Raw genomic sequence first — 20,974 nt, 5'->3', positions numbered from 1 at the left:
TGGGTATTTGACGATAGTATTAAATTAGAATAAACCACAATCACGATTGATGATGGTTTATTTAGTAACAGTAAAACTGAAGGGCATCCAATTTACTTGTTAACTGCTTCAAATTATCCGCTTTTCTGGAAAACACGGAAAGAGTTTTCTCAAATTTCTCGAATAGACTAGAATGCATGCCAAATTATTAAAATACAATTAATCTAACGACAAAAATAAGAGCCCAAATCTTGTTTATCTGCCATTTCCAAGCGACGCTTATTTCGTACCTTTCTATCATTGTTTTGCGTGACTCAAGTGCATATAAACGGGTATAACTGATGTGGCCCTTCTTATCTCTAATGATGACATGAGCATTTGCCGAAACGGTTAATAAATGAAGCATGTCGTTTTTTAAGTATATTTGGATCTTTATTTTCATCAATATACTTGTGAACAAATAGTGTTCTAAAACCAATCCGTTTTGTTTCGTTTCTTTTTTATTGTTTGAAAAGAAAATACACAAAAAAGATCTAAACATTATTTCTTTAGGAAATAACAAAACTGCTCCATTAAAATCTAAGAGTCTAAAGATCCTAGATTCGTTTTTATTTGATGATTATGATGATGACAGTGAAATTGGACCGGACGGGAACTGCCCTAGGTATTTGGAAGCTAGTGTAAGTAAATAAGTTTGGAAGTTAGTGATTAATTTCGTGCGTTTTGTATCACTGCCTAAAACAAACAAACGTTTGACTACATAAAGACACAAATTAAATATATGAACTATTTATTTACGCAACAAGGCAAATGTGATTGCTTTAAATGTGAAGGCACAAACACTAGTGACAACGCAGACTAACTTAGAAACCAACTTACTTAATTTGACTAGTCAAAAACTTTGTGATAGTTTTGGCATTGCCCACGTTCATTGGTTTAATTTGCTGCTTTGTAACGTTCAGTTCTGTGTCGAAGTTTTTCCTGTTTGCTGAGCCTGTATCCCGACCACGTTTTCTATACATTCGTTATCAGTTTTTATGTTTAACAAAAGATTCAGTTATTTTGCTTTAGACCGGTAAAGTCAATACAATAGTTAGTTGATTTCTTACGCAAATTTGCATTCCACATACCGTTAAGCCATGGTGAATCAAGCAAGAAAATAAATGATGTGTCAGTTTATTTTTCATTTTTTTATTTTTTGCTGGGAATTTAATTCTACTCCATAAAAGGCGCTTTAACATTTTTAAAATAGAAAGACATTTTTACAGGACATTTCAGGTTATTATCAGTATTTAACAAATAAAAATGTTTATTTTGCGAATCTGATGATTTATTTGAACTTTTTTGGTGGTTATAGCTTTACAACAATGTCTGACAAAAACATTGAATACGTTTGATAACAATGGTACTTAATCAATTTTCTGCGTTCACAGTAAAATCTTTAATGACAATTTCCTCTTTAGGTTTCACCCAAGGTTAAATCCGACCGACATAACCGACCCCCACAAAACATAGGTAATAAACACCATGTTTAATATAAAAACTCTGTGTTTCATGTTAGCAATTATTTCTCATATTTTAGCACGAATCGCGTTTGACCATTTCGACCCCAATGGAGCCCCAGCAGAAGAGCGAATGCAAAGGAATGAGAACAGAGGTGAAATTCGCCACAACCAGTTGCATCATGGAAGAAATCGGGGCTCCACACGTTATCGTTAATTCCAAGGCTCATAGACTGTAAATTTGTACAAAACGTTATTCTACATCATTACCTAATTTCGCAAATACCGATCAGTTTTGGAATTTTGCAGCACATGCGACATTTTGCTTTCTGTAATATTTTGGGAACAAATTGTATTTCCTGAGGCATGAAACTAACCAATCAATTAATAAATCTCCATAAATCGGGAATAACGGAATGTTTATTAGTTTGAATTTTTGAGAAGTTTTTCCCGATTGACTTCCGGTACTCTTTTCTCTAGTGTGGCTTATTATTTCATCTTGCAATGTGTCACAATCAAAATGTGTTACATCAGTTTAGCATTCCAGGTACCACTTTGTTCACCAACTGCCATTTATTATAGCGCGTATGACGTAACAGTCGAATTCCATGATTGTTACATAATGCTTTGTTAAGTATTAATTGTCCATGGTTAGATAAACCTATTGCACCACTTTAAAAAGAATCGTCATGAGGCGTAGCCTATTGTGTAAACTGGAGGCACAACCGGCTCTTTTAAGAATTAGTCTAACGGGCATAGTGTTGGTGACTTCTAGACAATAAGCCTTTTTGAGGACGGTGGTATGGGTTTTGTTTGTGTTGAATTAATTACCATAAATGAGATTTAAAGGCCAATATATCCTCGGTCAACACAGGCTACCACGCTAAAATATTTAAAAATGTTTTTTTCTGACTCATGATATCAGCTAATTCAAAGGATTCAAAGGCCCATCTGATTATATTGTATACAACAGTTAAACGGAAACACGACAATACTTTGACAAAGTAATTTCATGTCAGCTATGAATGAAGCATGTAATAAGTGAATTGATGCATAATATTTATTTGATAACTAAACTAACAAACAGCCCTATGAAAAACAGCTTTAATTTGTTATTTGTTTTTTGATCTTCAAAGGCAATAGCTTTTAAATGCAGATTAACAAGCCATGATGAGAATACTAAAACATTTATCTACAGTCGATTTTGTCTCGCATTGCGATCCTGGTTCAGTTTGCCCCATACGATGTAACCAGCTCCGATAATAATTACAGCCAGAAGAACAAACATCACAAGTTGGTAGCTGTTGCCAGCACCTTCTATAGCTTCGTTTCTTTCTTCTGTTGTATAACAGATAAAAAAAAGGTCATGCTTAACAAAAAAACGATAAAAATAGGTAAATAACTGCTTATATATCGATGTAGTCAGCACTGAAGCGGACATGTGTTGGTTATACCCATGAAAGTCGCAGTATATGTCAAGATTGCAAGAGGCCAGCGAATCGGTCTGGTTGTTAAAGCAACGGATACAAGAAAAAGAAAATTAGTGATGGGATTCGAACCCATGAAATATGTTTTACGATAATTATTGTTTTATTTACCTTTCATATGTGCCCTTCCATGAAAATTAAATAAAAGGTGGGATTGTTACCAGTCAAGTTCATCGCATGAACATATACGTAAGTAGTCAGCAAGACATAGTACTATACAAGGGGAAGATATTTCGAAAACTACAATGTGCACTGGCCCTGCAGAAAGTAGTTGATTGCGACCATTGTCTTCAACAGATCGTCGTTTCTTACCAGAACAAGACTACAAAACAATTATACTAATATTGATATTTCATCGTACACCAGTCTTATTAAAGGCGTCATACCGAATTAAGGCGATCACGGCACACATATATATAATCCATAGTGCGCCAGGCCGATTAAGGGCCGGTCTCCCAAGCATTCCTCCACGGCACGGCGTATTTTCCGTGCTATTACCCTATCAGCTGAACCATACAAGAGGGTTTAAATACTCTTTAGTTTGTATATAAGCTACGGACAATAAACATCGTTATTTTTCATGTGGTTCGAACCCGAGGGAACGAATCCCGATCAAATTATTTTATGTCTTTATATGGGTGAGGCTCGCCATACCATTCGGCCTTTGCACTGGTTTGCCATATAAAATCTTATGAGTGCAACTGTTGACAGAAAATATACCGTAATGACAAGCGAACCTAGGACACTCCAGTTAGTTGGGTGCAACAGACTATAAAACCGCGCCTCACTAAATCTTTTTAATGTCACAACTGGCCATAAACGCCTATGAAATTCTTTAGTTTATCTATAAAGATATATCGTTATAAGTTCACTGTGGTTTAGCAATATACAGTGGTTTTGTTGGTTTAGAAAAAACTGATATCACTAAAACCGATATTCCTACACCTTCTTATATTTTTTGACTAACATTTCTTGGTAAACTGTAATCTCTATCACAAGTCCTAAATACGGTCAACTCAACTCACCTGTCCAGTTGAATTATAACAGACGGTCACGTCGCAGTGGATGTAGATAAATTGTTCTGCGTCAGTAAAGTTTGACCACACAAAGCTCATCAGCTTGAAAGTTTGCAAAGTTGGATTCGTAGTTTCGGATCAAAATCTTCGCCTCGGCGGACTCGCTTCCACTGAGTGGCGCAACGCATTTAAAAGTTTCGATGCAAAGTTAAGCACAGTGAAATATGGGCAGGAACTTGGCCGAATGGTCTGGCGCGCCTGACCCACATACAGACTCAAAAAAAACCTTGATCGGGATTTTTCCCCGGGAGTGTCCTGGGTTCGAACCCCGTGAAAAAAAACATAGTGAAATACAGGTGGAAAATTAATCACTAAACAAATAAGCTCCCAAATGAGAAAAAAATGTGTTGAGGTAATGCAAGTATATCTTACCCGCTTTGTACAATTTGGTAACTCGGCACACTATCGGAGTTTTCATTGCGTGTCGCCCAACAGGCTTCTAGCTGTGCAAAAATATATTCCACTTTAAGAGTATAAATTACAAATTAGACCAACGATGCCAGAATAGTGAATATTAAATTAAAGAATACAATGGTTTCTTGCACTAAAAGCTGTTTGTTTTCAAGTCACCTGAACAATAAAGTCATCGTTGCTTACGGAAATCTCATTAAGTTTAAGTTTAGCAAAAATGTAGTTAGGTACAGTGACTTCGCTGGGCAAGCTTTCGGTAAAATATTCGTTGCTAAAGAGATTTAGGGCAACATCCAAAGTTCCTGCATTCTTCGCCGAAATTTCTTCAGATCTACAATATTTAAAAATGTTCGGAAATAAAAATGGCAATCAATATGACAAATAGCTTACTATTTTTAACTCCCTGGTGTGTACGCGAGATTATCAAATACAAATTAACGCACTAGATTAAAACCGTGCATTTTGTTGAGCAGCATTGGTAAATACACTCTCCACAATAATATGAGCTTGTCTAAATAGAATGCGTGTGCCGAATCAGCTGGTCTCCCAAGCATTTCCATCTGACATTCCCAATGCTCGGGGGACCAGCTCACTCGGTACACGCCTTTAATAAGCCTGGCGTTCTATGATTTATCGATATGTACGCCATGATCGCTGGTCTTCATCGACGCTTCAGGGCTGATCCTACTTTAAATATGTTCATCTTAGCTGTTATATAAATGTTTGTTCTTCGCCTCTTTACCCGATTTTTGTACGAATTTTGGATGACGAGATAAGAAGGTCCGCGTCAAATAAACAAGTCACATTCAGCTTGTTTTGAACGTCGCGTTGGATCACGGCAGTGGATGGAGCTAGGAATCTCCAGATCAGGAAAGACACCGACACCGTACCGTTTTCATTCTGTATATTAGCAGGAAAATTACATTATATTTCAAAATTGGCAGTTTTTTATTATGCAGCAAGAAAAAGATTATAACACTTATCATTATACCTAACTATGTATTGTTAATTGGTTCTAATAGCTAATGTTTTCTAAAAATAATAAGGACAAACTTTCTATGTGTTTGGAAAAAAAATCCAACTGTACCTTAAAAGCACCTTTGCATTGGCCAATGTCAAAGGTAAACACTGGGTTTGACCCCGTGACTTTGCAGTTGTTATTGAGTCGAGAAAGGGGAGTTTCCCTGTCCAATGCGATGAAAAGCGTGTCACCGAGTTCGTAATCTAATGTGTTCTGTTGATCAGCTGTTACTCTGCGAAGATTACACTGCTAAGTTTTTGTACACTATAAAAGTCTAGACAACCTGTTCTTTTTTTGCTTACTTTTCAAACATTTATACTATATTGCTGTTTTTATCGCCGCATCCCATTAGAAGACCCATTGAAAACTGAGAAGTAAAAGATGTCTCAATCAATAAAGAATTTTTTTCAATAACCTTTTGATTATAAAAGACTTTCAAAAAGCATCAATAATTTTCACTTACGAATCAAAAAGAAAATATTAACCTACCTGATGATCAAATTTTCAGTCCTACATTCAACAGATGGTTGTATTTCTACGGTATAAAAAAAATTAAATAAAGTATAAATAAAGCATTTTTCAACCTTTTGTGGATTAAAATTTACTTTTGAATATTAAATTTGTTATTTTAGACCTTTCATTGCCTTTATATTGTGATATTAATTTAATGGATTTTACCTACCCCGTATTTTATCATATAAAATGTTACAACTTGGCATCGAACTAAACGATGTAATTTGGTGAGACAGGACCAAAAAAAAAGAACTTGATGTCAAAATAGCTTGTTGGGAACTCTCTAGATTCTAATTAGCTGATCTAAAAGGAATTTAAAGCACTTGTCGCAATGCAGTAAAAGGAGTCAAAAAATTTTCGTTGCTATCTTATTAGTTAGATTTTAGTTTAAATCACAAAGAAGTTTTTTTTACAGACCATCGTGAACCTACAACCCATCCTGGCTGAGCTTAAGTGTATTTTTATCATTTGCATGTCGACATTTTGTGCCTGAAAGGAGATTTGCCTCACCTACTTTGGCATTAAATCCGACTCTTAGCACGCTATCGTCGCTCTCAAACATGACAGTGAGATTTGATGAAGTCACCGTGTAGTTAAATGACCCAAGCGACCCAGAAAATTTGTCCACATTACCTTCTTCGTTCTTGAACTGAAAACAATACGGTATTTATTTATATTTGGTTTGATCAGAAATGCTAACATTTAGCCGCAGAGGGCCACATATTAATTCAGTGCGTATTGCAAGAAATCTCCTAAAGATACCAAACCGTTTCCACTCGATTATTTGCGTCGACAATATTACCATGTTAAATAATGAGAGAGAAAAAAATATTTTGTCCACACTACCCTCATTTTGCACGCAATCTCTGGATTTCCTCTGTTGGAACCCTTAAATTAGGTTATATTATACGTTAAGACACTTACGTAAAGAATGTCGGATTCGCCCTCAGTGTTAAATGTAGAGAATTGGAACACTAAGGTTGTGCTGCTATTCATTTGAAATCTCCAAACACAACCAGCAAAGTTGGGGTAGTTACTAGGAAACATTGGAGAGAGTAAATTGTACGGTATATCTTCAACATCTTCCCCGCACGACGTAACTAAACAGCACAAAACGTTTAGCTTGAGACAACGCAGCTGGTAAAATAGTTCCAAGCAATTGTTTTGACCATCGTGTTGTCGATTTTCTGTGACTTATGTGTAGTTGTCGATCCGATAAGCAATGGAATATCACCACTGTTTAAAAAGTGCTCATAAACTACGATTTTTTTACATTAAAACTGTGTTTGCAAATTATTATTTTTTTCAAAGTCTGCAAAATAATAGATTTGACATCATTTTATTTGTTGCTGATATCGACCCGAAAACATGTTTTATCTACAATATATGCTTCAAGTTTCGGTTTTAAATGAATCGTAAGCCTTACTTACATGGTTGTAGACGAAACGACACAGATTCCGTCGTAAGGTCTGTGACACAAGATATATAAGCAGACGAACTTTCAACGATAACCGGAAAAGATAAGCCTCCACCTTCCAACGTTCCAGCTAATTTACCTTGGTCGTCGGATCCCTCGTAAATCTAGATGTTTTTTGTTCACGATTTGCGCATAAGGTGAGGAAAGTATTTAAAATTTAACTGAAAGAAATGAAATTCGAACCTACGCGGAAACGAACGGACGAATTTCGAATTGAGCTCATTTCAAGGACAAAGTTCGTAAAGTTTTACCTTGCAAAAGTTGTTTGCAGCAAGCTGTCCCAAACGGAAATGTGCAATTAACCGAGAAGAATCTCCAGTTGAAACAAATCGTCGGGCCCATGTGTTACAGTTAGGGGCAATTGTTGTATAATAATAAGCACCGCTTACATTCTCCACTGCACACAGTGTGTCGGAAACTAAATGATACAAGCACCATTTTAAGTAAAACAGTATAACAAGCTGTTTAACAAGCTTTAGCTCTCATACAAGCCTGTTCGCCACCATGGCGTATTTTCGCCCAATTTAGTTGTTTAAGCCTACATATTCCAAAGTTTTCAATTTACGAAAATATATCTTGAATGTTCGACAATATAACGGACAGTCTCCCCTTGTGCCGTATGACAAGGTATTGTTATATGACATAAAGGGTTTGTGGGATGTTACTTGGTTGGTGTACAACTAAAATACATAAAAATTAAAAGAGGCGCAACGATGGATATTGCCACTCTGTTTATTATGCTAGGAAGCAGTTTCAGCTGCGGCATTATAGGATACTAAAAATACGAAAAGCGGCATTATAGGATACTAAAAAAAATCTATATCAAGTTGAAAACGATGCTTTGCAGGACTTCTCCTGGCCACAACCAATATTTCCCTTGATATAAACCAGTGGTTCCCAACCTGGGGTTCGCGGACCCCTAAGGGGTCCGTGAGATGGTTTCAGGGGGTCCGTGAAGGCAAATATTTGCAGTAGCATTAACAACAGTACAATATTTTTAGGTTCCCAAACCGTTTTTACAATCCTGTAAATAAGTGCAAACTGTTTATCAAACCCTTGGATTAGGAAAACTGTTATGATTGTTATTGTTATGAACTGTTATGGTGATTGTTACCTCCATTGTGACATCACAACACACACCACAACAAATAACAATAGCATTCTTTGTGCTTTGTTTTAAGTATTGTACACTAGAAAATTCATCTCTTCGTTGCATTGGCTGCTACAGTACAGAACTTTATTGAGGTTAAAGGACTGTGAAGGTTGATTAAAATTCTGCCCCCGAAAAACGAAAGTATAATAACGTATAATGCAGAAAACGCAAAAAAAACTAAATTACGTTGGGGGTCCGTGGAGCGAAAAAAATTATATAAGGGGTCCGTGACTACAAAAAGGTTGGGAACCACTGATATAAACGTATTAGCCAAGAAAGAAGCTCGCCTAAAGATGTCGCATTAATACTAAAGAAGAAAATATTTTTTTAAATACTAAACTATATCTAATCAATGTGGGGCCTGAATTTTTGTCCTCGTGTTACTCTCTCTGATTTCTCAATACCAGAACAGTGATTCCCAGCCTTTTATAGATCGATTACCCCTTTAAGTAACCCTCTGGACCCGTAGCTCCCTTTATATAACACCCGTGATATTTGCAACACAACATTACTGTCTTTTGGAGTAGGTGTCGGCAACCTTTTTTCTATTGCGGACCAGAGTTGCAAGTCGGGCCGGGCTTTTCGGGCCGGGTTCGGGTTCGGGCCGGGTTCGGGCCGGGTTCGGGCCGGGTTCGGGCCGGGTTCGGGCTTAGGTATTTGTGAGAAAACGGGCTTAAAACGGGCCTGACTTTACGTTCCGTGTCCGCCATTTAAAAAAACAAAATAAAATCACTCGGCTAAGAAACTCTGGCTTTGACCTAATGCCCACTCTACTCTAAAACGTATTGTTTACCCCATGGTCTACTATTGATCATTGTATTTGTTGTCTATCTCTTTTTTCTTTCTCATCCTGTCAATCAAAATTTCGGGCCTAAACGGGCTTCGCAAAAACGTTTCGGGTTCGGGCCGGGCTTCGGGCTCATACTTTCGGGTTCGGGCCGGTTTCGGGCTCAGATTTCGGGCCCGCTTGCAACTCTGTTGCGGACCGTTTTTGAAACTAAAGCTTTCCGGTCTTAAAAAAACTACAAATATTTGGCAATGAAAAAACCTAAATTAGTTTATAATCCCCGGGATACATGGGCAAAATGTTTTAGACCATTTAATCTGAAAGATTATACAGCCTGATAACGAACCCGTCAGAAACTCGTACCCGACCGCGTACCGGCGGTTGCCGACCACTGTTTTGGTCGTTTCTACTGAGCTTTTACTCGTGGTCCTCCAGAAAACCGCACAGCAAAGCTTAATTTTATCGTACTGCCAGAATTTGACTTATCATGCATACCACTTAAGTTGAAATCACAACAAAAATCAATGAATGCACTAACCTCGGTGGAGCATACTCAGAGCGCTCACAAAAAGAGCCGCTTTTAATAGTCGACTTGACATTTTTACTTTGGAGATATATTTTTAACAGCAATATCACTAACCACATGAAGTCTGCACCCCCTGCAACAAACGTGTCACATAAGGGTATAGCGGCACTCCGGTTGGAAAGATGAAACTTCTCAATATTGCCTGACATTTATTTACCAAGCGCCTATTTGCAAAGCGACGCCAATGACGACACAGTTACAGCTCAAATACAAGAGGAAGCAATCAAACTGGTAAATTGACGTTCGGTCAACCTGCCAGAGACTTTCCCAGCACAAGCAAACATTTTTGTCATTTACAACGCCACCGAAATACCATTTGATTCAGGTAAAAATATAAAAAATCGGCATAATTGTAACCGAAATTAGTTAGGTGAACCCGGATTTGACCTAGGAATTTAAGGAAAGGCGAGGTGGTTAACTTTGACTGAACAAAGTAAGCTTACACAACCCTATCCACTATTATAGCGGATCACCGCCTTTAACTTACTAGATTTCTCCTGCACTGACAGCTTACTGCTAAAGACAAAGGTGTAATGTTCACACCGAACAACTAATACAAGTTTAATATAAATAATAAAAATGAAATTGAAATGACGTTGGCTATCTCCAAAGTTTCAATATGTTACAACACAACACCGTCATGCTTTGCAGCTAAAATGCGAACGCTCTAAACACCACAAGGTCCAGGCAAGAACTGCCCTAAATATAGCACACAATACGCCAGGTCAAAAGTAACATGATCTTTCCGGCCAATCACAAACGTGCAGGCGCGACGACGTCAAAATCACTGGTGCGAGAGAGTAGTTAATTAAGTAAACAAAAGTAGTGGTACGTTTTGGGAAAAGTTAAATCTAGACAAAGTGTGCGTGTAGACAAAGTAGAAACAAATTAAATATTATGTAGTGAAACGTTGTTAAATATAAACAAAAAGTATGAGGGAAATGTTTGTTAGTTCATGAAATGATTTTCCATTTCAATTTAATCTTCCATTAACGTGTTTCCACTGGCCAAAAGTTTATTATTCTTTGATCCAATCTCATACGGAACTTATTGTTGTATGTCGCACGTCAGTATTAGTTTGTTTGTTGTTACTTAATCAAAAAATAGCCGTTTGTTGTTAATTACAAATAAAAGTTTCACTTGTTGAATTCATGATGCTGGAAATCATTATTGAAATAAATGCTATGTCGTAATAATTAAGTTGTTAAAGCTTAATTCGGAAACAGGAAACGTAATGAATGAGAATAGCCGTTGACAGTTATCAAAATTGCGCGTTATATCTGACACCAGGAAAAAAGTTTTAAAACAACTACAACAAACGTTTTCGTTTTCCGTCGCAACGGAAATAGTCAATTAACCGAGAGGAAACTCCAGTTGAAACAAATCGTCGGACCCAGGACTTAAAGTCGGGGGAAATTGTTAAATAATATGAACGACCGTTTACATTATGCACTGCATACAATGTTTCTGAAACCAAATAATACAAGCCCCATTTAAAAGTAAAACAGTATAACAAGCTTATGCTCCCATACATCCTGTACCAGAGTTGCCACAATGGCATCTTTCGCCCAATTTGGTGGTTTAAACCAACATATACCAACTTACGAAAATACATCTTTTGATGTTCGAAAATATAACGCATTTTATTTGCCGTAGAACAAGCTATTGCTGCGCGACGTAAAGAGTTTGCGGGATGCTACTTGGTGGGTGTACAACTGAACCACACAAAAACAAATATGTATATTACCACTTTGTTTATTATGCCAGGAAACAGTTTGAGTTGCAAAAACAATACAACATATTGCCATTCCAAGATAGTATCTGAACATTAGTTTTGTTCTTCATGGTTCATAAAAAAACGAAAATCTATATCAAGTTGAAAACTGTGCTTAGCACCACTTCTCCTAACCACAACCAGTATTTTCGTTGATATAAACGTATTTGCTAAGAAAGAAGCTCGCACAAACATGTTGCGTTGATACTAGCCATCCAACGGCACTCCAGTTTGCTGGGAGTAACAAGGCAAAAACCCATGCCTCACCTAGTCTGTGCGATGCCACAACTGGGCATACACCACAGAGGAAACTGGCTAACAATGGCCAAGCAACTGCTTGGGAACCAAAGTGAAGTCGGATCAGTGTCACAGTATCAATGTAAAAGCATCGAGCTATTAAATGATAAGCTGCAGCTTCTTAACATTGCCTGACATTTCTTTATCAAGCGACGACTTGCGACACGACGCCAATGACGACACAATTACAGCTCAACAACAAGAGGAAGCAATCAAACTGGTGAATTGACGTTCGGTCGAACCTGCCAGAGACTTTTCCAGCACAAGCAGACATCTTGGTCATTCACAACGTCCCCGAGATACCATTAGATTCAGGTGAAAATATTAAAAATCGGTTTAATTGCAACCAAAATTAGTTAGGTGATACCGGATTTGGCCTAGGATTTAGGAAAAGGCGAGGTGGTTAACTTCCACTAAACAAAGTATGCTGACCCAAACCTATCCACTATTATAGTAGGATCACCGCCCCTAACTTGCTAGATTTCTCCTGCACTGACGGCTTACTGCTAAAGACAAAGATGTAATGTTCACACCGAACAACTAAAACAATTTTAATATAAATAATAAATATAAAATGGCAAGAACATTGGCTATCTCCAAAGTTTTAATAAGTTACAACACAACACAACACGACCACGTTTTGTAACTACAACGCAAACGCTCCAAACCCCATGAGGCCCAGGCAATAACTGCCCTAAATATAACACAAAACATGGCAGACCAAAAGTCACATGACCTTACCGGCCAATTACAAATGTGCAGGCGCGACTAGTCGATGTCAAAATTATTGGTGCGTGACAGTAGTTAATAAATATGGCAAAGTAGCGGTACGTTTCAAAAGTGCCATTACAAAAAATAGGGTGAAACCCAAATTATTAAACAATCAAAGTTAAATATAAACACATGTGTTTCCACTGCTCAAAACATTTAATGAATAAAAATGTTAAAATGGATCAGACCAAACAAATCCAAACCGTTAAAATTCAAGTCTAATGAAAGCAACGAAACTCATTTGGATTTTCTTCGAAACATAAATATGTAAAATGTTTATTTGTTTGTGAAGATTTGATTCAACAGATAATATATGTTTACGGTTGGTTGGTTTGAATCTGAAACTAAATAGAACGTTGGATACAATCGATACACTTGGTGGAAGCATTAAGTTGTGCATGAAATCAAATTCACACATCAAAAGAAACAATCCCAACTTGCAAACCAAATCCACCACAAATAAGCTTGTCAAGATTATTTCCTTATCCAAAAACCTGTTAGGACTTCACCAGTAAATTATTTGATCAAAATACGTCATTCTGGCGGTGACTGCCATTTCTAAACTTTCATTCCAGTTTTATTTAGTGGTTAACATGAATTGTGCAAATTTAGCAATTATTTAAAAAAAAAACAGCTGGTTTGGAAGTCAAATCGTGTAACAAGCTAGTTTCTGTCTATTGCTAACAATGTTTCAAACTTCGTAATACTTCCTATCACAATTTAATTAGGAGACACATGTTACTCTAGACTGGTTAATTCATACGTGCCAAGCGCAAATGTAACTTTGGTGGTCATATAACCAACACACACACAGTATCAATTGCATCCGATTATATTGTTTCACAGTCATACAAACAAAATCACTTTGACAAGGCATTTTTCTGACAACAATAAAGCATTAAATATTACATGTACTGTAATGACTAGTTTTGAAACCTCTAGCAAATTTATCAACGAATTTGAGAATAAATCGCTGCCTAATTTGTTGTTTTGGGGAAATTTGTTTATGTCATGAGAATTAATACAATGTTATTTGTGAAAACTCAATCTGAAATGTTATTTTACAGACCAATTTGTTTGGAATTCACATCTGGGCAATTTTGCCCCACAAAATGTAACTAGCTCCGATAATTACAGCAACCAGAAGAACAAACATCAGCAGTTGAAAGATGTTATACTCTGCTTCATTTACTTCAACTCTGTCTCCTGGAGTGTCTGCGATAAAAAGATAGTTTAACTTAGATAAACATATATGCGTGCGAAAGCATTTGCCCCTGAACTAGAGATTAAAAACTTCATACAGACTAAAATTAATACCACTCTTATGTATACTTCGAAGTGGGCCAAGTTTGCAAAAGATTTAACGCCGAATCGAGTTGATTCTCAATACACTTCAGATTATAAAGAATCAGTTGATGGTGGGATTCGAACTCACCGCTTACCATTATTCGGAATTAAGTGTTTCTTTTTTGAAGTAACTTTTAATTTAAGTTTGCTGGTTATGACGGTGTGGAGTATGTTTTTGATACAAAACTTCAAAAAAACGGAAAAAAGCTACGTTAAGGGCCATGCATGAGTTTGCCAAAATGGCCGAGTGGTAAGTGCAGCCGACTTGCGTTCAATCGCTTGTGGGTTCTAATACTGTTTCGGCAGCTTGTGTTTCCCTGGGCAAAAAACTTTGGAATTGCTCTAACCCACTGAAACCCGAAGGGTTGCACTACATTAACGTCCCCTATAAGTCTCAAATAATAAATATTCAACTGAGTTGCAACAATTCAGGCAGCTCGACCGTGGACTGACTGTTAGTTAACGCATTCAGGCGTTGTCGGCCCATCGAGGATTAAATAAAACAAACAAACAAATTCACTTTAAGGCGCAGTAATTTTAGACAAAGAAACAAGCAAAATGTTTGATAATTGAGGTCTAATATAGCTTAAGTAAATATGTCCCCAAGGGTTTTAGTTGATAAATGCAATGATTTGAGTAGTTAAAACACAGGCAACTGCAGTATTTTGCCCTGAACAAAGTTAATATATAGGAAAGAAGAGTTTAACTATTGTGTTGGTACCTTGCATAAGAAGATACTTGGTAGTTTGTAAGATGTGCACTGGCCCTGCAGAAAGTCGTTGGCTGCGTCCATTGTTGTCAACAGACCGTCTTTTTTTCCCACCACACATCTGCAAATAAGTTTAATATTTATAATTTTTTTGATGTATATAAATATTATTAAGAATAAATAAAGCAGCTAAATGTAATCTGAAAAAACTCAGACATATCGTGTTTTTTCTCTGTTAATTTAATAAAGCAAATTTATTGACGTATAAATCAATCAAATATAATCCACTTTACTTGCAATGATGTGGGCAGCTCGACGGCCGACTTATTTTGAATCTAACGGAGCAAACAAACTCAACTCACCTGTCCAGGGCATTGTCCAGTTGAGTTTTGACAAATGGTCACGTCGCAGTAAATGTAGATAAATTGTTCTGCATCGGTAAAGTTTGTCCACACAAAGCTCATCAGCTTGAACGTTGCAAAGTTGGCTTGGTAATTTCTGATCAACATTTTCGCGTCGGCAGCCTCGCCTCCACTGGGTGGCGCAACACATCTACTCATATTGGCACAAATTTACGCAAGGCTAAAACAGTGTGCCGTTCAGTTTTATGAAAAGCAAGAGTGCACACTACAAATCCAATACAAGTACTGCTTACCCGCTTACTACAACAGGGTAGTTCGGCAAACCACCAGAGTTTTCAACGCGTGTTACCCAACATTCTTCAAGCTGTATACAAAATTGTAATGAAATCAAATGTGCAACCCCTATAGCACCTAAATGATGCTTAAATACTTAACATGGGAATAAAAACTCAAAAGTGTTTTACAGTTTTAAAATCTTTACTCAAGAAGATGGATAACGTCACACACAAAATAATGCAACGACTGTAATGTGCATTTTCTACAAAACGCGAACTACAATTTAGTAACCTTTGTTGCCTTAATGATTTACCTGGACAATGAAGTCATCGTTGCTTGGAGAAACTTCTTCAAGTTTAACTTCAGCAAATATGTAGTTGGGCACAGTGACTTCCCCAGACAAGCTTTCGTTGAAATGTTCGTTTGTAAAAAGATTTAGAGCGACGTCAAAGTTTCCTGTATTCTCGGCCGAAATTTCAACGGATCTGCACATTGTTATTTCGAAGAAAATTAAACATATTTCTATAGGGATTTAGAACTATAGTTTCATTTTCTTGTTTTTATTGGTTACTTTTCATAATGTTTGGCTAGTACTAGTGATGATAAAACTAACATTGTCCATTGAAACAATTACCAACTGATGTCGTTTGCCGTGTAACATATGGCATGTGCCCTTATTGTCCACTTACCCGACTTGTGGTTGGACATTAGATGACGAGAGAACTTGATCGGCTTCAAATAGACAAGTCATATTGAGCTTGTTTTGAATGTCGCGTTGGACCACGGCAGGGGATGGAGCTAAAAATCTCCAGATCAGAAAAGACACCGACACCATATCGTTCTCATTCTGTTAATACAAAAATGTACGTAATCATTTTTTATACGACCGCAACAAAGTTTACTAAACAAATCTATCTTAATACTTTATTTTATTTGGTGCGATAAATTTTAACACATTTGGTCGTTGCTAACTATCCTTTTTCGTTGTTAAAATGTAACCGATGATTTGTTTAAGCGTTGTCAATCTTTTTATACACCATTAATATATAAAATCGCATGTTACCTTGTAGGCACCTTCACACTGACCAATGTCAAACACGAACACCGGATCTGACCCCGTGACCTTGCAGTTGTCATTGAGTTGTAAAAGGGGAGTTTCCCTGTCTAATGCGATGTAAAGAGTGTCACCGAGTTCGTAGTCCAATGTGTTCTGTTCATCAGGCGTAACCCTGCGAATATTGGACATTAGAGTTTTTGTAGAGCAACAACACTTTTAATGCAGCATCTTCAAAGAAACTGCCTACTACATTAACAACACTGTTTAGAAGGTAATCTTATTTTTGTTGTTGGGTTGCGTTAATTTTTTCTTTGATCGCTTGGGAAGAGAACACTTGTAGAGACACAATTGCTTTAAAACCAGCTTGGTACCGACAAAACGTTATCAAGCGCAGAACGGTGGCTGTAACAGGTATTATATAGCGGTGACATTTCAATAGATTTATATGTATGCGCACTTTTCAATGTGCAACCTAAATTAACTGCAATTTGAAATATTAATTTCAGACATGTCAAATTATTACCCACTTCTTACTTATTTATTCCTGTGATGGTGCCTATATTTCTTTTGCACAAACGACTTCTTTGTGCAATGTCTAAAAACGCCATCCCCCCACAAAAATTCTAAAATCATTATATATTTCTTAAGGATTATTTAATGTTAACCTAAACACTAAAAAAGAACTTACGGTAGGGTCAAACCTTCGGTCTGACAAACCATCGTTGATTGTTGCGATCCTACAAAAAACATTGCATTACTTACGGTTAGCTTACACTTTCGAACAAAACAACGATTACTTTGCTGCATTGGATAGATAAAATTTTGCTTCATCATATTCCACCAAGTGTTTCAAAACATAATTTATTGTCGTTACCCATAAAATGGACCTGATGGGTTTTGTTTTCCTTTTTCCACAACATACAAATTATGCCACTTAATTAAGAAAACGACAAATAACCAACATGACATGGTACAAATCAATTAAAAATAATCTGATTTGCATGGAGAGTAAATCGCAAAGTTTAAAATGATTTCCATCCGTATAAACTTTTGAAAATGTACCCAACATTTTCATTGTAAGATTTGCGTTTTTGTCTGTTGTCTTTTGAAAACAAATTGCACTAACCTGATGGAAGGTTGACTGTTGCATTAAATCCCTGCTCAGCTCCGTCAGTATCGCTGATAAAGATAAGAGTAAGATTTGTTGCAGTAACTGTGTGATTCAATCCTCCATCATAATTCCCAGTCAATCTTTCTACATTTCCTTGATCGTCTTTGAACTGAAAATAATGTCGCACCAGTCAACAAGTGTAAACAAATTCTGGTTTAAATCGGGGGTGCATAAGGCGCGGCAGAACTGACAAAAGTATGAGGCCGCAAAAATACATGTACAGTGGGTGTTAATGGATTATGCCTTATTTTAGAAATTAAGGTTGGAAAACCGCTCGGACTGGGTTTCGTGGGGCTGGAAAGATTTGTTACCTGCTTAGTAACCATATTAATCATTGCTTATTAATCATTGGGTACAAATACTGAATAAACCAACGTACAACGTGCAATGTAGATGATGGCGTCCTAAATATTTAGGACATGATTGCCCTCAAATTAATCTCTATAAAAGAGATTGTTTTCTAGATTTTTATGCAACGTTAGAACGGATTTGTTTGTTGTGCACTCCTGGTTTAAATGAAATTTTTATGTAGAGCCAGGCTTTTCGGCTTAGGTACGACTTTTGTTTCAACAAAATATGTTTGATTTGGACCTGACTGCCATCTCAGCCACCGTGTGTCCTTATGTTGTTTTACATGGCCAAAAATTATTATGTTGTAAAATGTTAACTCGAAACAAGATTAAAACCTGGTTCGGTCCGTTTTGGTTCTGCAATGTAATTTAAAAAGAAATAACCACTCACTTACGTATAAAAGGTCAAAGTTATTTTCGATGGTAAAAGTGGAGAATTGAAACACCAAGGACGTGCTGCTTTCCATGCGAAATCTCCAAACACAACCAGCCGTAGCTGGGTAGTTACTTGGAAAGTTAGGAGACTGTAAATTATATATCGGTCCTGTAGCATCTTCCCCGCACAAAGTAGCTAAAATACACAAAAGGCGTTAATTGTTTGTTAGTTTAGCTGCAGACAGTCCGGCTGGTAAAACAAATTTGGTTTCTGTGCAGTTACTTTTGACCTCTTACTCATAAAACGCAACACAGTCTGGCTGCAAGAATTTGCACACTCAATTTTTTGTCACCATTTCACTGATGAGATGATACAGAACGAAAGTGACGCTCTGACTGCAGCTTACTTATCACCTAAAAAGCCCAAATTTTGAGAAAACTTATAGATGTGACTTACCAGCGTGCATGAGAATTTTTGGAGTTCCCGTTGTGAGGTTTGTGACACATGATATATAAGCAGACGAGCTTTCAACGATAACCGGAAAAGATAAGCCTCCACCTTCCAACGTTCCAGCCAATGTACCTTGGTCGTCGGATCCCTCGTAAATCTAGATTAAACAGAATGAGGCTAATGCTCAAAATTTGCACATTAGTGGCAATTAGTTTTATTACGAGTTGTTACCGAGCCCGAACGTTTGAACCCTAAACGCCAAACCCGAACTTTTTAAAAGAAAACCCGTTCGTTTTAACCAACTCGAAAAAAACGCAGCAAATGTAGCCGAGTAGAAAGTCAGGCAAAAAATGAGCCCTTTTGGTTAAAACCAGTTCAAATTTGTTCCCAAAACAACTTTGTTTCAAGAACAACTCCCAATCATAATAAATCTACAACATTCCAAAGTATTTTTTTAATCCATGGATTTGAAACAAACCACAAATCGAGTTAAAAAATAGATTTTGGTTCGTTACTCAAGTCGAATCGAGGAAAATATGTTATATGCGTACACGTGTGAACCTGTTTTGATGAATAAAATATCGACAAACAAAGTAACTAACAACTAGCAATACGATGCAGACTCACTGTGTGCGTGACCTCCACCCTAGAGGTTAAAAAAGAACCAAACCAACAAAATCTTATGTACCGAAGTCGAAAGCTATACTCATAAGACTTTACCTCACAAAAGTTGTCTGCAGCTAGCTCTCCTCTTCGAAAATAAGTAACCAATCTTGTGGAACCCTGATCGTGGATAAAGCGGCGAGTATATGTGGTACATTCAGGTAAAATGTTGTCAGAAAAGTGAATTGTAGTTACATCCCCGTCGTGACACTGACCGTCCGACACTTAACATGAAATTGACCATCAGAAAAATAAATTTTAACAATCGAGCATCCCTTTACAATCCTGACACCAATAAGCTGCTACATAGAGAGTTCGGCATAGCTGCAGCGCGTTTTTTTTATATTTCCGCCAATGTGCCATCCGCTTTCTCGCGGTTTATGACATCGCAACTTTGCGTCGCTATTTTAAGCCTGGTGAATATGTTTTACCAGTTAACTGGAACAATATTTTACACCGAGCCCATAAGACCCTAATAAAATGGTTTTGTCAAAGTATTTGTTTGATTTCAATAGTTCGAAAATGATTAAAATTTGTTTTTTAACCTTGTTTTTGTTTTACGGGAAACCATATTTTGAAGCTCGTCGCAAACAACTGAAAGCTGTTCGTGCAAATGCAATATTTAAACTTACACAATTAGGGCTTTATTTGATACATTGCAGTAAAATGTCATCTAAGTCTATGAAGTTTGTAAGTTTTGTATGCCGCCATTAGAACAATTACTTTCGACTGGCTATGTTTTAAAATTACTTACCTCGATGTAATAAACTCATAGAGCAGACGAAAAGAGCAACCTTTATCAGCCTGATTGACATTTTGGTCGTTTTGTTGGACAAATAGCAACTGTTTTATATCACCAACTAATATCTACTACTATACAATGCAAATAAATGAATAAACATACTAATTTAATACTACCGATATAACTTACAACTATATGTATTTGCACATCAACTAGTACATAAGCATATGTTTGCCTGTCAATATTTAACATTTTCTATTTAAACTTCCTTGAGGTCGGCACCCTTGTTAATTTAAGTGTGGCTACAACTTTATCTAAATCATTTATCCAATACAAGTATTATAATGCTATTTTCAGCTGCAACACTTCATATGCGTCAAGCGGGTTTCCTTTTATACATTATAACACACTGCGGCCTACTTAGAGATTACCGGCGCGAACACCGCGAGCCCCGTAACACAAGGCAGGTGATTCAAACCGGATCAATACAGTTGCGACACTTATCCTGTGCCGATGCCGCTACATCTAACTGGGTTAAAACGCATATTACGTTATTCACGTGAGTCGTCGTTCTTTTTTCAAACTCCGCTGAAGCAAGCTGCACACAGTGCGCATTGTTTTAATCCACAAGTCCCGT

The 20,974-nt window shown here is 37.0% G+C and overlaps 2 protein-coding genes across 2 annotated transcripts; both read right to left on the bottom strand.

The window, feature by feature from the left end:
• Window positions 1-3,962: 3,962 nt before the first annotated feature.
• LOC145219256 (scavenger receptor cysteine-rich domain-containing protein DMBT1-like) lies at window positions 3,963-8,586 on the bottom strand. The gene is made up of 9 exons (XM_080086641.1): window positions 8,581-8,586; window positions 7,420-7,570; window positions 6,914-7,089; window positions 6,500-6,638; window positions 5,966-6,011; window positions 5,543-5,708; window positions 5,198-5,355; window positions 4,615-4,786; window positions 3,963-4,487 (listed from the first exon to the last, which is right to left on the bottom strand). Exons 1-9 carry the CDS (start codon window positions 8,584-8,586, stop codon window positions 4,413-4,415), a joined length of 1,089 nt encoding a protein of 362 aa, XP_079942767.1. The 3' UTR covers window positions 3,963-4,412.
• A 5,064-nt stretch (window positions 8,587-13,650) lies between these two features.
• LOC145219151 (scavenger receptor cysteine-rich domain-containing protein DMBT1-like) lies at window positions 13,651-20,495 on the bottom strand. Its single transcript, XM_080086542.1, has 13 exons — window positions 20,350-20,495; window positions 19,653-19,819; window positions 18,939-19,089; window positions 18,502-18,677; window positions 17,712-17,865; window positions 17,274-17,322; window positions 16,592-16,757; window positions 16,218-16,375; window positions 15,842-16,013; window positions 15,546-15,616; window positions 15,253-15,442; window positions 14,903-15,011; window positions 13,651-14,049 (listed from the first exon to the last, which is right to left on the bottom strand). Exons 1-13 carry the CDS (start codon window positions 20,408-20,410, stop codon window positions 13,919-13,921), a joined length of 1,755 nt encoding a protein of 584 aa, XP_079942668.1. The 5' UTR covers window positions 20,411-20,495; the 3' UTR covers window positions 13,651-13,918.
• Window positions 20,496-20,974: the final 479 nt, after the last annotated feature.

Source organism: Phallusia mammillata, chromosome 3, assembly GCF_965637545.1.
Source record: "Phallusia mammillata chromosome 3, kaPhaMamm4.hap1.1, whole genome shotgun sequence".
Taxonomy (NCBI): domain Eukaryota; kingdom Metazoa; phylum Chordata; class Ascidiacea; order Phlebobranchia; family Ascidiidae; genus Phallusia; species Phallusia mammillata.
The sequence above is the reverse complement of the archived record's forward strand: the minus strand, read 5'-3'. Positions and strand labels throughout refer to the sequence as shown.

What these genes read in the sequence shown, in the direction of transcription:
- LOC145219256 (XM_080086641.1), bottom strand. An exon ending in CGGATTTAATGCCAAAGTAG is followed by an intron (nt 6,012 to 6,499) that starts GTGAGGCAAATC and finishes TTTATACCGTAG; the next exon opens with AAATACAACCATCTGTTGAA. An exon ending in AAAATTCGTACAAAAATCGG is followed by an intron (nt 4,787 to 5,197) that starts GTAAAGAGGCGA and finishes TAAATATTGTAG; the next exon opens with ATCTGAAGAAATTTCGGCGA.
- LOC145219151 (XM_080086542.1), bottom strand. Translation starts at nt 20,410, where the DNA reads ATGTCAATCAGGCTGATAAAGGTTGCTCTTTTCGTCTGCTCTATGAGT. An exon ending in ACGATGACTTCATTGTCCAG is followed by an intron (nt 15,617 to 15,841) that starts GTAAATCATTAA and finishes TTTTGTATACAG; the next exon opens with CTTGAAGAATGTTGGGTAAC. An exon ending in CTGGACAATGCCCTGGACAG is followed by an intron (nt 15,012 to 15,252) that starts GTGAGTTGAGTT and finishes ACTTATTTGCAG; the next exon opens with ATGTGTGGTGGGAAAAAAAG.